This window comes from Lissotriton helveticus, chromosome 1_1 (genome assembly GCF_964261635.1).
Source record: "Lissotriton helveticus chromosome 1_1, aLisHel1.1, whole genome shotgun sequence".
Classification (NCBI taxonomy): Eukaryota; Metazoa; Chordata; class Amphibia; order Caudata; family Salamandridae; genus Lissotriton; species Lissotriton helveticus.
The window spans coordinates 1,767,931,893-1,767,950,038 of NC_136057.1; the positions used below are offsets into that span (position 1 = coordinate 1,767,931,893).

Below are 18,146 nucleotides of genomic sequence, written 5' to 3' on the forward strand. Positions count from 1 at the left end.
CAATCTCGTAGGGGCTAAGCCCCATGCGCGAGTGTGTTGTAGTCCTTGTGGATAGAAGGGCAAGAGGCAATGCATCAGGCCATCCTAGGCCCGTGGTGGCCTGTATTTTTGCAAGTTTAAGTTTTAAGGTTCCATTATAGCGTTCCACTAAACCTGCTGATTGTGGATGGTTTGCTGCATGAAATTTCTGTCGAATACCTAGACCAGTACAAACTTTCTGCATGACTTGGCCCACAAATTCACTTCCATTGTCACTCCAGATGATTCGGGGTAAGCCGAATCTCGGAAAAAAATATTTTAAGAGAGCTTTGGCAGTTGTCAAGGCTGTGTTGTCTTAGAGGGGGTAGGCCTCTATCCATTTGGAAAAGGCACTTACCACCACAAGTACGTATTTAAGGTTGTTACACCTCTCCATGTGAATGTAATCTATTTGGAGGACTTCAAAGGGATATGTCGGTGCTGCGAAGTGTTCTGCTGGAGTTGGCATTAGCTTTCCTGGATTATACATCAGGCACACCATACAGTTTTTCGCTAGATTATCTGCGTATTTGGGAATGTTGGAGTTTTGCCAAACTGGTGCTAAAAGCTTACATATCCCTTTGGCACTAATGTGAGCTGGACCATGTGCCATTGTCACAACAGGACGAACATAAGCATTGGGTAGTAACCATCTTTGTTAATTGGACAAATCTGTCCAACACCAGTGTCATCTAGCTGGCCAGTCATTTCCCTCCATTTGTCTTTCTCTTCTTGAGTGGCTTCTGCTTGTATGTTTTTCACATTTTCTAGAGTATCCTCACACAGTCCTACTTCCATAATCCATCGTGCTGGACCAGCCATATACATTCGGTTGGACAAATCTCTAGCTGTTTCTTTCGCTACTTGGTCCGCATAAGCATTTCCCTTTCCAATGTCATCTGTTATCTTTTTGGGAGCACTACACTTAATAATTGCTATTTGTGTGGGCAAAGTAAGTGATTCAAGCAAGTGACTAACTAACTGACCGTGTTGTATTTTTGTCCCATGAGAGGTAAGAAAACCTCTTTCTTCCCAGAGGCTTCCAAAATTGTGCGCCACTCCGAATGCATATTGACTGTCCATATATATGTTAACTTTTTTGTCTTTCGCTAATTCACAAGCTGCTGCTTGAGCTGAATTGTATGGTATGTTAGCTGTCTCTATGATTGTGTGCAATGTTGTAATCGCATAGGCTGCTGTGGTATCGCCGTTAGGCAATTTAAAACATGAACCATCAACATAAAGTGTTCCATCAGGATTAGGAATCGGAGTATCTTTGAGATCTATTCTACCTTTTGTCTCTTCCTCTGTTCGGAAAATGCAATCATGATGTTCAATAGTGTCTGAATCTGATGGAAGTGGTAGCAAGGTGGCAGGATTCAGTGTAATACATCTCTTTATGCTGATGTGGCTTACTAACAATGTTAATTCGTACCCAGAGAGACGGGCACTGGTAAGGTGTTGTGTCTTCGTTGTGTTCAATAACGTATCTACGGCATGGGGAACCATGACAGTAAGTGGAGAATCTAATACCAATCCTGCTGACTGGTGGATTGATACTGCTGCTGCTGCTGCTGCTTTCAGACAACTTGGTAATGCTCTTGCAACAGGGTCCAAAACTGCTGAAAAATATGCACAGGGGTGTTGTTTATCACCAAAGTGCTGTGTCAATACTGATAATGCACAACCTTCTCTCTCGTGGACATTTAGTATGAAGGGTTTAGTATAATCAGGGGTTCCTAGTAATGGTGCAGAACATAAAGAGGACCGCAGGTCCCAAAAACTCTTCTGACATTCTGGTGTCCAAGGGAGAGGGTGTGGTGTATCCTTTAGTGTCAAAGCTAATAGAGGCTTGGCTATCAGAGAAAAATTTGGTATCCACTGGCGACAATAAGAGGTAATGCCTATAAAAGCACGTACCTCCTTTTGTGTGCGTGGGATCGTCATCTGTGAAATAGCTTGTATTTGTTCAGGAGTCAGTCTATGCCCTTCTTTTGACAAGAGATGACCTAAATAAGTAACCTCTTGTTGGCAGTACTGTAATTTGGACAAAGAGACCTTATGTTTATATTGAAACAAGTGTTGTAGAAGCAAAAGAGTAGCCTCTTTGCACAATGACTCTGAATCTGCTGCTACTAATAAGTCATCCACATATTGTATCAGGGCAGTACCTTCTGGTAAGGATAATGTGTCAAGCTGAAATGTAAGTGCTTGGCTGTAGATAGAGGGACTTTCACAATAACCTTGAGGAGCTCTACAAAATCTAAAACTGTGACCTCCTAAAGAGAATCCAAAAATATCTCTGCTATCTTCAGCTATCGGAATGCTAAAAAATGCATTCTTGAGGTCGATAACAGAAAACCATGAAGCAGTAGTAGGTATCATAGTAAGCAATGCAGTGATGTCTGGAACAACAGGGAATTGAGGCAAAACAAACGTATTGATTTCGCGTAAATCAATGACAAAACGATAAACAGGGGGCTGTGTCGGATCTGTACGTTTAATCACAGGGCGAACAGGGCTGTTACACATATTACCTCTTGTTTCTTTGACAACACCTTTCTGTATCAGATCAGATATTATTAAAAGCAAAGCCTGTTCACCTTCACTAGATATCTTATATTGAGGAATGCGTGGCAACTTGACATTACTCTTCAATGTGATAGAGTAGGGTGGAATTTGCAACAATCCAACATCATTAGGGCCTTGTGCCCATAGGGAGACAGGTAACTGTCGGAGTTCATGTGGTAAGGCAATAATGGACAAATATAATGGGGACACTATTCGTTGGCCTAAGGTCAAATGTACTCCTTGAGGGGAGCAGTATAGCGTGGCATATAATCTCTTCAAAAGGTCAAGACCTAACAAATTCCCAGCACAGCCAGTAGTAAGAATAAGAGGTGCCTCCAAATGACATGGTCCTACCAATATGGGCAAGGGGCTAGAAACAGGATTCTGTACAGTGTCCCAGAAAATCCTACTGAAATATTTGTAATGCCAGTCAAAGGTGCCCCAGGGAGCTTGGAGCAAACAATGGAGCTTTTAGATGCGCCGGTGTCCCATATAAATTGTTCCTGCACCCCTAATGTAGTGACATTAACAGGACCACATTGATCCACAGGAATAGTCACAACTCCCTCACTTTGTCCTAGGCTGTTCTATTGGGAAACAAAGGCTTGTCCTTCTTCTCCTAGATAATCATCATTATAATAGTTTCCCGTCTGCCCTAATGGTTGATCAAAATAGTTCACATTGGACTGTGGCAAAGGTCGCTGATCTTGTATCAACGTTCCTCGTCCCCTGCCTTGTGGCACAGACTGATATCCACCCCGGCCTCTAGGTACTAGTCCCATATTCTCTTTCTGGGCCAAGTGTGGACATCTATTTTTGAAATGACCATCTTCCTTACAGTAGGCACATTGATTAGGACCAAGAGGTGGGCGTGGAAAATGATATCCCTGACGTTGATACTGATACGGTTTCTGAAATTGAGGCACATTCTGAGGGATCCTCTGTTGGTCCCGTGGGGAATAAGCATGTTGCAAAAGGACCTTCGTTTTGAGATTTTCCTTTTTCTTTTCCATCCTCTCTTTCTCCTCCAGATCCCTATTCTCATAATATTGAACCATCGTTAAAATTCCTGAAGGCATTGTTACAGACCATGCGCTCTCAGACATTTTGAGTCTAGTAGATAATTCCAGCAGTAAGTTAGAGACAAATGTATCCACAAATAATCTTTGGCCCCCTGGTGCGGCCATATCTTGTCCACTATGATCAACAAATGATTCCTCAAAACGGGTAAAGAAATCAGACACCGACTCATCTTTCTTTTGTTTACAAGCGGATAATTTATCCCAATTGACTGCTTGGGCAGGCATCAGAGTTTTCATAAGTGTTATTATTCTGTCGGGCAATTCTGCTATCATTGGTTCTGGTTTAGCCCCACCCACCTGCCTTTGGTCTGCTTGTACGATGGCAGTCCAGTTACCTCCTAACTCAGCTGCGTGATCTTCCCTACGAATCTTGTTCCATATTTCGGATGGGACTACTTGGCCCATCAACATTTCTATATCAGATAAAGTTAAAGTACAAGAGGACAATGTCTGCGTTAATTCTTTGTAATAACCTGCCGGATTTTTACGTGGATCAGGTAATACTTGTTTTAATGCAATAACCTCTGATCTTTTCCATGGAACATGTACCCAAACTTGCTGGAAATGAACAGCCACAGGGTTAGCTCCTCCCACAGCATCACGCCATAATGTTTGTACCTCTCGCATAGGGTATGTTCTATCTAGTGTAACAATTCCTCCTGCTCCCTTATTTCTACAAGACAGAAGGTCTCAAAATGTTACTAAATTCGCTACTGCATCATGATAATCCTGTCCTACCACTGCTCCAGAAGCTACTTCCATTCGTAATTCCATTAATTCCCTAGGTGGGCCATTCTCGACTTCGCTCTCCCACATTTGAATTAATATTTCACACATGAGGTCAAAAACATAACGCTGGGTGAATGAAGGCCATTGCGAGGTCACAGTTTGGATATCGGATGACCCATTCATGTTTACATTCGTCATCCACTTTCGGGCCTGAGTTTGGAGCATTGTTTCCTCATGGAAGTCAAGGCGACTCTGACTTTGAAGAGTTCTCTTCATGATCGGGGAATTACGAACTCCGTCTAGTATAGGGGAAAAGGTTGAAAAGAATCCACTCTCCTTTCTTCGAACCGTTTGTGAAGTAGAAGTTTGTGGCAAAGGAGTAGAGGTGGAGACATGTGTCGATGCGGTAGGTATCACAGGGACTACGGGACCCACAGAAGTAGCTGGGACCACTACTGGTATCAAGGGTTGAGGCACAGGCGGAGGCATAACCGGTACTGGCGGGGGAGCAAGAGCTGGTACATAAGGCGGTGGAGCAGACAACATAAGGGACATTAAAGGGTCTTTTTCATTCTCCTCATCTATTGGGGGAGAAGTAGGCAAAGCAGGATAACACTTATCTATCTCCATTCTATGCTTCCTATCTACTATCTTTATGTCCTTTTCAATTCGATCGTCTTCATGTTTCTGAGCTTTTTGTATAATAGACAGACGAACTTGTTTATTCTGAGATTTCTGTTGTTTAATTTCTTTCTGCTTTGATTCTTTTCGCCAAATGCGAAATGAATCAAACATTGCCGGCCGGGCTTTTCTTTTGAACAATCTCTCCTCTAAATTGTCCAACACACAGGGCTCGAAACTACCTTCTCTCGGCCATTGTAAAATACCATCATTCTTAGTGTATTTTTCCCAAAGGTCCGTAAAAATGATAGGCCCAGTCCCATGTTTGGAGTAAACTTCATATTTTGGAGTTCCTACCGGAGGCACTGGACAAGTGTCTTCCAGTCAGGAGTCCCTTGAACAAGAACAACAACACCATTGACGAAATTTGCTAAAACCAGGCATCTTAAAAAATCTCTGGCTCGAAAAACAAACATCACGAGGTAAAATTAATCATGTACTTTCTCAATTCAAGTACTTACCCCTCGGTTTCGCCTTTTGCAAAATGCGAACAAATAAACCATCTATAACAAAACTAGACAAGTGGGAGCTACCCACTCTTACATGACCAAATTCTCTTCTCACCGATAGAGGTCCGTCTAACGTCTCGCTCTCTCGGCTAATGGGACCAAGACAGGGCATCATTCAGGGCAGCAGTCAGGCAGCCTTTGAGAAGGAGAAGTAGCGCTACAAAAACCTCGGGTCCACAAAGACATGCAGGGGTCTTATTAGATGGTGCGTTTCCTTCAGAGTTTGTTCACAAGACCTCTCACCAACCTCCGGCTTGACCGCGACCACTGAAGACGCCCCACGATAGGCGCCAATTGAAGAACCGGACCTTTTAATGGCCCAGCGGCGCAGGGCACGCCTGAAATATTCGAGTTCACCTGTCCAGGTATACAGAGACATGGAACACTCTATTCGTGAGAAAGAGTAAATATTTATTTGGCTGCAGCCATGAACAGTGGTCCCAGAAGTAAAATACAGTAAGTTCTCGGGAGACTGCTGCTTCAATCTGAAGCGTACAATCTTTTATAGCAATAGACACACCCATATCCAACCCACGCTCAAACAAATCTGAACCAATCAACAGTGACTTTCTTGTTTGCCAGAGTGCAGCGTGACCATCGCGTGCTCTAGTTTTTTTACTCGTGCAACATCTTTCGCAACATGGTTAATCATGAACGTATCTAGTGACTTATACCACCCGCCACAAGGACAGACGAGCCCAACCACAAACATGAGCCACAATGCACAAGGACAGATGAACTCTACCACAAACATGAGCCATAATGCGGGCAGGGATTTTACACAATCCCCTTTGTGTAAAGGATTGATCCTCTCGAGCAGAGCCAACAAGGAACAGTTTGCTTTTAGTGAGCGTTGCATGTGTTTTCAGGGACAAGGAGTGCTGAGCGCTGAGCGCGTAACTCGAAAAGCTAGGCCTGAGTAACGGCAAATACAAAATGGAGTCTAAATACAAGATGGACGCGGTATTTGGATATTTCATATTTCCTCATCTTTCCTCTGATTTTTACCACGGCCCTTCTGTACCATGCTGCTCTTTCGCACCTGTGCTGCTTTTCCCCACCTCCCCCACTCTGCTTTATTTTTAGTTCCTCTCCCCCTCCATATTGTTCCCTCACCACCTTCACCGTTGCTTCCATACCCATTGTGGGCATTACATTTTTTTCCATTTGTGGATGGCCCTGCACCTGCCATTTATTGTTTTTGCACATTTAACATTTCTTTTTTTTGGTTTACTGGTAGAAGTGGCATTCACCATCTTAGATAGGTCAATAAAAAAAGAATATGGCACCCTCACCATATTCCAGGCGTGCACGCATGTGTGGTGCCATTGTATGACAGAATATTGAGGAAAAAAATAATGTGTGGTCGAATATCTTGGTAAAAATATTGAGGACCAAAATATCGAGAAGGTAAACATAAATAGGTAAGTATAATTTTAGTTATTCTTAACTGTACTCAACTTGAAGATATATCTATATCATCACTGTACATATATTTGGAGTTAAGCATAGTAAACCTATGCCTACCTATTTTTTGGCAAGATTTGGAGACGTGATCGCCTACAGAATGATGTGACGGACAACAATAGCGGCACCATCATACTTTTCTTTACCCTTTTTGCTGATGCTGCACAGCATCAGAAAACAGCATAGACAAAGCCAGTAGGTCAAAAATGTTAGACATATTGGATTTGAATGTGCTTGTTTTCGCATGGCTTTAATCCATATGCAGATTGAAAAAAGGACAGATTTCACCTGTTTCACAATTTGTGAAACGTTTTCTAACACCCCTACATATGATATGCAAATTAAAGTTCTTGCATTTGAAAAGCTTTCTCATACTTAAGAAGTCTATGTAATCTTCTCCAACAGGATATAACAGACAAATGACAATCCTTCTGTTTCCGGACAACTCTTTACGCCAAAATACGTGGTAATGTATTATTTCCTCTTTCTATTTTGGGCTTTATTTACACTTTTTTATAACTCTTGGCTGGTACACAGCTAGTCCCTATCTTTGGAGGGGGGCTAACTGGCCAATCTATAGAGACAGACTAACATTTGATTCAATATGGCGGAGGTATCCTTAGAGCTAATACAAGAAAATAGAGTGATGAATTGTGCATTTAAATCATATCGGTCAAAACCGATACTATTTCAAACAACAAGTTTTTGTGGATTTTACAATGTTTATAGGCTACTGACACATTTATTTATAAAGGGGAATGAGAGTTTTGACAACTAAAAAATAGCTTCTACAGATTTCAATACAAATCACTATCGAAATATTGAGCATAGTGGGGTAACAACCTTAATTTATGATATACAACTGACAAGTCTCTTGTTTGGTTCCTAGTGCATCTTCAATGCCTCCTGATATTGAATAAGTGAATGGCATTCAATTGGCAAAAGTGCCACGTATTAATGATTCCGCCAGGGATCTGCAATATTCTAAATTAAAATACAATAGTTGTCGTTAGCAGCCATATTGAGCAGTTCTTCTGGAAAACTACTGTACGACATCCATGCAAGAAGCCATCAGGCCTAAAGAACTCGCAAAATAGGACGTTGTTTTGAAATAACGCTGCAAAGAAAAATGCTCTTGCAAGAAAGAATATAAGTATTCCTTCAAGCTCTGGAAAACATTTGAGGCTGATGGGCAATGTCTCGCAAAGATGTCACTCCAACTGAATTAAAAATAGTGCCTCTTAATACCATATCTTATAACAACAACATCCATGCTGTCAATTCTGTTCTGAAGCTCAACACATACATTGTGAGATCTACTAAAGTTTAAATGTTCTTTTTAAATCTTTCAGGGCCAGAGGCATTATGAAATGTAATATTTGGTACACATTTCTCCCAAATTCCTTTGAGAAAAAATGACTAAATTCTATATAATGTCTGTTCCTAAATGTCTACACTAATAAAAGCAATCATCCTGGACTGAGTAGAGAAAGTGGCAAACCTGGAGGGGACAAAAGAAAGCCACCAGGAAAACAATATTGTTGCTAGTTTATCATTGTAATGCTGGAACAGGTAGTGCACATAGTGGTGTTTTCATTGTGCAATGCTTCTGCATTTCAGAGTTATGCTACTTTTGACAGACAAAGGCTTAGTTTGACAGCAGAATAAGATTTCACAAGCGTTTTGCTCCCAAATTGCATTGATTTGAAGAGATAGGACATTGCGATGCAGTGTCTACTCAAGAGGAATGCAGCTGTACTACCTTTGTATAGATATCATTTGAGAGAAAAAACACAAAGAGCAAACGTTAAAGCAAATTCTACATATGTCTTACAATGCACTCAAAGTAACTATTCATTGAGGCTTTGCTTTAAGCTGCTGAGATATGCGTTTTGTAAGACAAATTATATGTTCAGGCTTCTCATAGCTGAGCTATATCTCAGTCTACCTATAGGCTGTCTAGACCCTCCTGGACCTGACACCTCTGCTGCCCTCTGTGAGAATGAGTCCTAACCCCCAAATGCTGTCCTCAAGGTCTTGGACCCTTGGCTGGAGTCAGAGTGTATTTCCCCTGCTCAACTGAAGATTTCATCAGATCCAATGTAAGAGTATGCAGACCGATGGAGGACCACGCATCACAGCACCTTACTGCTCCTGATTGGCCATTCATCTGACCAAATGCAGAGTGGCGCAGCCCGATGCAGGCCCACACACTGCAGCACCTCGCAGCTTCTGTCAGTGACCTCACGGGATCCAATGCCAAGCCTCTGAGAACCATGCATTGCAGCACAGTGCAGCTCCTAATCGGCAGCCTCACCAGATCTGACACAGAGGCACTGAGAGCTTCAGTGCACAGCTCCTGATCAGCAACTTGATGGCCCAATGTAGCATGACACAGAGCTTTCCATCATTCCACCGCATTGTCACTGCAACAAGGATAAAAGGTTCAACTCCCAGTGGGCTGTACATGGTCCGAACCTGACCAGTGCTCCCTTACAGTCAGCGAGAACTTTTCACGTTGTTCCGGTCTGATACAACCATCTACCCGCAGTTGGTGCATGGCGACTTTTGCCTTTATTTTCACCATAAACCTTAAGAACCCCTACTCCGGTTCTACCTGATTGGATTTGTGTTGTTTGGGTGTGATTGTATTTATTAAAATATCCTCTATTTTTAAAAATTGGTTTGGGATTCTTCTTGTGTTGTTTTTTCACCTTATTACTGTTTGAGTGCTGCATAAATATTTGACATAATACCTCTAAGTTAAGCCTGTCTGCTCTTTGCAAAGCTACCAAAAGGTTAAGCACAGATTTATTTAGTGATGTTTTTAGTTCACCCTGACAAGGTTTGTGAATATTATTTGTAGTGCGTTCTAACCCCCTTCAACCAGTAATCCAATTCCTACACGAACAGCTACATGAGGACTTTTTAGAAACTGCTCAGCTGATTAGTTCCAATTGGACCTGTCCTGGACTTGCAGCTGGCCTCTACTCAAGTGAGGATTCAGCAGAACCTTGCAACGAAAGAACTCAGACTTGTAGAGCCCTTTTCAGCTATCCGAAGGCATAAGCCTTGCCCCCACAGGAGAATCAGGGTTTAAAAAAAACGATGCTCAAACAGAGAAATCTTCACTGGGTGAAGGTGCTAAAAGTATCTGCCTGGCGAGGGACCTTCCTTGGACATAAAATTCAAAGTCCTCCCGATCTGAACTCTATCACTAACAGTCAGCTATTCCACAGAGACCTCGTCCAGCTGCTATCCAACTCGGCACCACAACTTGCTGCCTTGACCTGCTGCAGATTTGTGACTTCCATTTCAGAGACTAAGTCAGAAGGTAAAACATCCTGCTGCGTCAAATCTTATCCCAGATTTATGAAGCCCTTGCATTGATATTGCATCACACAGGGCAGAGCAAAGCAATGCAAGGGCTTCAGTGAGATCTTCTAAGCCACAGAAGTCCACTTTGCATGGTATTGCATAGCTTAGTAAATCTAGAGTAACGCAAAGTAGTTTCTGCCTTGTGATCTTACTCTGCCCAGGGACAGCACTCAATGGGTGGAGCATGGGTAATCCACACATCCACCCATACTTTTTGATGCATTTCTACATTTACTAACAATAGTAAACCTGAGAATGTGTCAAAATGCCTCACCTTCCCAGGGGCACCTAACAAGGATAAATATCTTTATTTCTCTTGATTTGTTTCTCATTCTGCAGCAGACATAGAGAGAGAGAAACAAAACCTCAAAGGAGTGTTTTCGTACAGGAATATACCCCTTCTTGCACAAAAGCAATCCTGCCTGTAATACAGGCACTCTTGGAGTTGGCACAAGGGTGCCAGTGTTGGCACTAGACAGCACAGAGTTCGGCAGCACATAGAGAGAGCATGAATGTGCCATATATTAGTAAATATGCTGCATTCCTGCTCTATTCCATTCCCACAGCACAGTGCAGCAAGTTGTCTTGATGCGTTGCATGAAAGGTTTGTAAATTTACCCCCTGGTTTCAGTCACCAACTCTCTCTCCATCATGGATGGCCATAACTTGCTCTTGGGTACCAGTCCGGCGACTGGAGCTAAATGATTTTTGGCACTATTTTGAACTTTAAACGTTAAAAACTTATAACTCCATTTCGATTCTTGTCATTATGTTATCATTTTATTTATTAAAATGTAATCTATTTTTCTAAATTGGGTTGGGATATTTATTGTGTTATGACTTTATTGCTGTTTTGGGACTGCAGAAATGCTTTGCATATTGCCTCTTTGTTGCTTTAGTAGTTTACCCTGACAAGCCTTGTGGTTATTATTTGAGTTGAGTACTAACCCACCTCAACTTATACGGCAATTTCCTACAACTCTAATTTAGAATTTCATGGACAGGGTACTCCATCGAAAACAGGCGGACTGTAAGGTTTCTGTCAACGGAGCCTCTGTTGGCTCCGCCTAATCCAAACTTCCTCCAGCAACCCCACAGAGTAGGGAACATCTGGGAAGGGCATTCAACCTGCCCTATCTTATGGCGGACAATGTAAAGTCCTTATTTTCTGTCACCACCAGGAAAAACCTGGCAGTGACAGAAACCTGAACGCAAGGGACAGAAAAACAATAATAACCTCCACACCCTGGGAGAAAACTACCAAGGTGTGGGATTCATTATTTTTTTTGTTTTTCAAAAACATTCTCCCAGTTTGGGAGTTTGTTTTGAATAACAATATTTTTTAAATGTTTGTTGGACTGCTATCAAAACCAGCAGTGGTTGTCAACCAAACTTTTTGAAGGTTGAAGAGAACCACTGTGACAGAAGGTCCCTTAAAGGTATGGAGATAACTGCTGTCAGGTAGCTATCTCTAAATTAGACAGACAGTAGTCTGTCAGGACGACAAAAACAATGTCTCTCCGTCACCCTGATGGATGGAATACTGTCCATCAAACCTAAAATCAGAACCCTAAATCTCTTTGCGCATTTTGCGGCACCCTATCTTAGACTGTCTGTAATTCATTTTTAAAATAATGACTTGCATACTCACAGGGGCTTAAGTCGTAGGCTGGGACCACGTGGCACTATAAATACAAATGTCACTATTCCCCTGTGCATCTTTGCAGGATTTAGTTCTGTCACTGTTTGGTTACACACAGAGACATCTGCTGTAATTGCACTAACCAACTAAGCTTTCATAACATAAAAGAATGCATTTCACATTAATGCTAGGTGTGCATGATGCTTTGGCCAGGCCATGATGGCCGGCCAAGCATTCATGCTCACTTTGACAGTGTGGCCTCACCCACTCCTCCCAGGGTCCGACCCCAGCCCGCCCTGCCCAAACTCAGCCCCGTAGCAAAGAAAAATAAAAGGATAATTCCAAAGTTATTTTCTGTTCTCAGAGCAGTGGGGCAATGCTCCTCCGCCTTAGTGGAGGAGACACCCCTGTTCCCTCCCCCTTCTACCCCTGTGAACTGCCCTCCACCATTGCTAAATACCAGCCACCACTGGTGTATATCCTGGAAGCTGCGGAAGTCCAGGCTAAGAAACACGACGGATTGGAGGAGGGGTTGCTGAAGCCTTTTTAGCATAGTGGGCATAGAGCGCCAGACTTTATGTGTAAAGGGCCGGATCTACGCAGAGGTAAAAGTGGCATGTCTTTTTCAACTATGAAGATGGTGTGGGAGATGAACTCAGAAAACACTCCATGGGCCCTCTTGCATCTCCAAAAGCCTTACCACTGACTTCTGTTGTGATTGCTTCTGCATTTTCGCTGAAAAGCACAGAGAAAGGTGGGGCCAGCATCAGCCCGCTGCAAGTATGGCTGGCGCACCGGCTCCACCCCCTTCGCTTGCATTCTGTGGTAGGGTGGGCCTGTCGCGTCACAATGAGGTGGCGGGCGCACCTTGTCACAGATTGGACCCCGGGTTCCTCAGTGACCCGGAAGTGATTGAATAACTTCCGGGTCACTGGGGAGCTATGGCCGGGCCGGATAGAACCGTCCTGGTCAGCGAGGGGGTAAAAGGCCGGGGAGTGCAGGAGTCTGACTCTTTGACCTTGCGCTCCACGACCTGTCCCCCCAGCGTCCAGAAGGCTGTACTTCTTTTTCTTCTGTTTTACAGGTGCGAAGATCGCGTCGGAGCAGGGAGAGCACCTAGATCCCGTCGGTGCTGGAGTGTTTTCTGCTTCTGTGCCTCTTTGCGGGTTCGGGCGGGAAACTTGCAGCGAGCGGCAGCCTGTGACTCTGTGTCGTTGAAAATGAGGCGGCGAGATCGGGAGGACGGTAATTTAGAGCCGGTCCCGCCAACACTGCTTGGCTGCCGCTTGAGTTTTTTCTAAAGCACACATCGCTCTACGAGGTACCGTGAGGTGTGGGTGGTCGAGCGGGTGGTGAAAGGTTGGTGATACCAGTGCATGCTCGGGCACCCCGTGCTTTGGTGCACCATACATCTTGTTAGGGTCAGCCTGGGTCCGCTTAGCATAGTTGCTTGGAGCTCCTGCTGATTACGAAATTAGGGTTAATCTACTGCCAGTTTTCCGCTGCTAGCTTAAACAATAATTAATAGCGGAAGAGGGTGCGTGCCATACAGGGGTGTTTTGGGCCACAGGTAGACTGGGATGTGTATGGCATATATCAGTAGAACCACTTTTTTGAAAGCAGGTAATTGAGTGCTCAATCCAGTGGGTCAGTAGGGCTCTGCATTTTGGTTTTAAACAGCTGGCGGGGGGAATGCTGTAGGATTTGGAAGTAAAGGTGCACTTCAGTTGGGAAGTGACTTATTTACATACTCACTATGTGGTGACTTATTTACATACTCACTGTCTGGGACTCGAGTTGAATACATTGTGGTAGGTGGTAAAAGGTGACACACAGGGGTCCACTATTGGTTGCGTGCTCAGTGTGTATGACAACCTTTTATTTATTTCTATAGAGTTGGAAAAAGGGGGGCTCACTGCGGCTGAGCAGCAAGAGGCGAAGGTGAGGAATATCGCTTTGAGGGGACACAGACAGGCCTGCATTTTACTGCTTCTGTGGGCCGCCAGGCTCGAGATTACCCACCCAACACCCAGGTTAGCTGGTGTGGCGCGCCTCCAGTTGCGCAGTGCTTACGGCCGATTTGTGTACCCTCAACGGTGCTCAGGTAAGGTCCTGGACTGGTTTCCAGGCCAGGCAAACTGTGTGGGGAGGCTCTCTCCGAGAGAGAACATTTAGGTATCAGATAACATTGTGTTCACGGTGTTATTCCCTATAAATCTATAACTTACCTTGCAATTGTTGGCGCAGTAGCTATGGCCAGTAAGCGTGGCATGAAGCGTTCCCGCATGGAACATTTGCTGGAGTCAATGATGCGTAGAATGGTAACAATGGATAGGAGATGGGAAAAGGTAGAAAAATTGGGGCAGAGCATTGCAGAGCCTTGCAGAGCTCAGACGAAGAGTGGAAGGGCAGAGTGAGGCGGTGGGCAGGCCAAAGCGAACCATAGTGCCCCCAAAGCCCAGGAGTAAATTGGATCCGCTCCCCAGACGGGCTAGGCCCAGGAAGGGGAAAAACCAGGACAAAGCCCCCATGCCATCTAAGCCTCTAGGGGAGACTCCTTCGGGTGAGGGTCCCTCAGGAGTTCCAGTACCACCAGTGAGCCATATACGGATACCAGTGATCCCCTCAAGAACTCCATTGGTCCCCGCTCCTATCCCAGTGGTGCCCACGCCAAGTCCGGTGGCTCCCGCACAAATCCCGGTGATCCTCACACCAATCCATGGGGTGCCCACACCCAGTCCAGGGTTACCGGCTATGTTCCCTCTAACCTGCGTGCCTGGGCAGCCGCACACATTGTAATTTTCACCACGCAGGGGGCCTTAAGGAGAGCACAAAACCAAGGAAACTCCTGTTGACAGGAGAAGCGCTCTCGATGGCCTGCTAATGAGTACGTGTGATATTTTTCCTCCTGAAGGTGCGACTTCCCCGCCCTACCATTGCCATTCTCTGAAGAAAATCAAGTGACAAACTGTTTTTGATACGGCAGACAAGACAAGATAGCAGACAAGAATGTAAACACTTTGTAGTGATTCACAAAGAGGGGAAGCCACGGGCTTGTTGTGCGTCCTACAGACCCATATCGCTTCTTAATGCGGAGCCAAAGATCCTCGCTAAAGTATTAGCAAACCGTCTTATCAATGTGATTAGTGACTTGATTCACCCTGACCAGTCCGGATTCATCCCCCGCCGCAACACAGCACTGAATTTGAGACGCCTACACAGCGCTCTCGCGAGAGCCCCATATCGTCGGGAGTCGGCCATCTTGGTCTCCCTTGACGCCACAATGGCTTTTGACACTATGGAATGGTCGTATTTGTGGACCGCTCATGCGAAATTCGGCTTTGGTCCTGGCTTTATTGGCTGGGTGAAACTTCTCTATGAGGCACCGTTGGCGCAGGTGGTGGTCAATGGTCGGGTATCTAGTCCCTTCGCTCTGGGAAGGGGTACTCGACAAGGATGTCCGTTGTCTCCACTTCTCTTTGCTCTTGCCCTGGAGCCTCTGGTTGCATGGTTGCGTTGGGAACCATCGATGAAAGGTATACGGTGGACCCCTGAGTTTGAGGATCGCATATCGCTTCATGCGGATGATATTCTGTTGTACCTCACTTCGCCCCAAAAGTCGTTTGATGTGCTGATTTCATTCGGACGCAATTCTGGCCTCGTGATTAACTGGTCCAAGTCCTGTATATACGTACTCGCGGGTGGCGCCCCTGCATTGCCGGGTGGTTGTCCCATACAGGTTACACAAGCGGGTTTCAAATATTTGGGATATTTTATCACTTTGGACCCCGTGGCCAGATATGATCGTAATTTACTCCCTCCGCTACAACGATTGCGTTCTGAAGTGGTGGGCTGGCGCGGCCTTCCTTTGTCCCCCCTTGGGCGAGTGACCCTTTTCAAGATGATGTCCCTACCGCGGTTTTTATACGCGCTCCAGAATACGTTTGACGTAATTCCGACAAAATACATCCGGGAAGTGGAGAGTTTACGAAGACAGCTGATATGGGATGGGCGTTCCCGTATCGCCCTCCCCAAGCTTACGCTTCCCTGGTATGATGGCGGTATTGCTCTTCCCGATATCAGGCGCTACTACTGGGCCTCTCAACTGAGTGCAATCAATCACGGTGTGTATGGTCCGGGTTTAGATCCTGCATTTGAGATGGATAGGTGGCTGTTGCCGGGTGGGAATTATAATAGGGTGCTATATTCCAGATCGACGATCCGGACGCTTACTGGAACTACCAAGATCGCGGTGCAGGTGTGGTGTTGTGCAAATGCGGCAATGGGGTGGAGCGATAGACTAACTCGAGCGACCCCTTTATATGATTCTTGCAAGTTGGGAAGTTTGTGGAGGACGAAAGGCTTTGAGAAATGGGATATGATTGGTATCAGTAGAGTGGGTGATCTCTGGGTTAAGGATAGGATTAAGACTTTCGAGGTCTTGAAGGCAGAATATGACTTGAGTGATCGGGAATTTTTTCGTTATTTACAGATTCGCCATGCGTTGGGCTCTGTTTTTCCCATTGGGACCGTTATTCCGGAATCTTCCCCGTTGGAGGATCGAATACTTGACAGATATGTGCCCGATAGCACGATCTCTCTGATCTATAAGAAATTAATTAATGATCGGTCGGACCTATTAACGCATTTAAGAGAGGTCTGGTTTAATATTAGACGATGAGGACTGGCAATCTGCAATTTCCTCACCCAAGGAGGTCGCTATACAGGCCCGTCTTCGACTAGTTCAGCTTAAGATCTTGCACCGTGTTTATGTGACTGGCCCGCGACTGATTCGAATGGGTTATTCTGTTGATGGGTTATGCATCCGTGGTTGTGGTCAACTTGCCACTTTCCTTCACATAATTTGGGAATGCCCGGAGGTTGCTGCATTTTGGAATGGAGTGCATGCGGTCATGAAAGAGGTTACGGGAGTCGAGATACAGCCAGAAGCTAGGCGGTGTTTGCTGAATGTGTGGGAACCAAATGACTATGATGTGGCTCAGATGCGATGGGCGACCCTGGCCAACATGATTGCCAAACGAGACATTGCACAGTTGTGGGGCGCTCACCGCCCGCCGACGGTCACGGTGTGGAAGGAGAACATGGATTGGTGTATATTTCGAGAGAAGACGGTATATGTGGCGCGAGGTAGGCCCAAAAAATGGAGTAAAATCTGGAGTCAATGGAACTCCTACAGAGGAGATATATGCACACCACCCCTCCCTGATGTCCCCGATATCCCGCACTCTCCCTGATCCAACATTCCATGATCAGTTCTAATATTCATGTTTTAAAATATTGTGTCCTTTCCCCCGATTGTTTGTGCCCCCCCCCCCCTCTGATTCTCGTTAATTGATTTGCATTATGATGTTATTGCCTTTTCCTTCCTGCTCGGAAACGCACCTGTATTGTATTGCTCCTTTGCCTTGATTGTTTGTTTTATTTATATATATAATAAAAAGAGTTTAAAAAAGAAAAAAGAATGTAAACGCTTTGCAAGCATTTTTGTGCCAGTAATACAAATTTTATAATAAAAGCATAAGCTTTTACTTGATGCTTCTATTTAAAAGATGTTGCTACTACAAAAGCCTCAGCTGTTCCAAGAAAATAGTGTCAGGTTCAACATTTATTTAGAGAGGAAGAGAAATGCCGAGCTGGAAAAAAACATGAGGCCGCTTGAAAATTACTGCCATAAAATAATCAGCGTCTCAGACAAGCTGTTCTCCACCTCTAGGAAGGACATTTATTTCCCTACTTATAATTTTAAGGTAAATTAAATAAACCAACTTTGTTGAAAATGTTTAGATATTACAATCTTCCCTGTGTGCATATTTGAAAGCTGCTTTCCCTTTCTTTTACACATGTGTGATTTCTCCAAATTATTCTTAATAATACCGTCCCTGTCTGGGACTGGGACAAAAACAAATCACACAAAACAAATGCTGAAAAGGCAGTTAGCAATAAAATGATTGGTGAACGGGAGCAGAAGTAAATCTAAGGTGTAGTTAAAAAAAGACCCCCTAAAGAAAATTAAGTCACCAGATTATGTGTACCACTGAGTTGGGTAAT

General features: G+C 44.5%; 1 protein-coding gene across 1 annotated transcript in view; it reads left to right on the plus strand.

The window, feature by feature from the left end:
* LOC144752100 (complement C3-like) overlaps nt 1–18,146 on the plus strand; it is a 1,799,539-nt gene that overhangs the window by 1,217,770 nt on the left and 563,623 nt on the right. Inside the window, exon 25 of the mRNA XM_078640046.1 lies at nt 7,463–7,523. Coding sequence (XP_078496172.1) covers nt 7,463–7,523 — 61 coding nt within the window. The remainder of the gene's footprint in view (nt 1–7,462; nt 7,524–18,146) is intronic.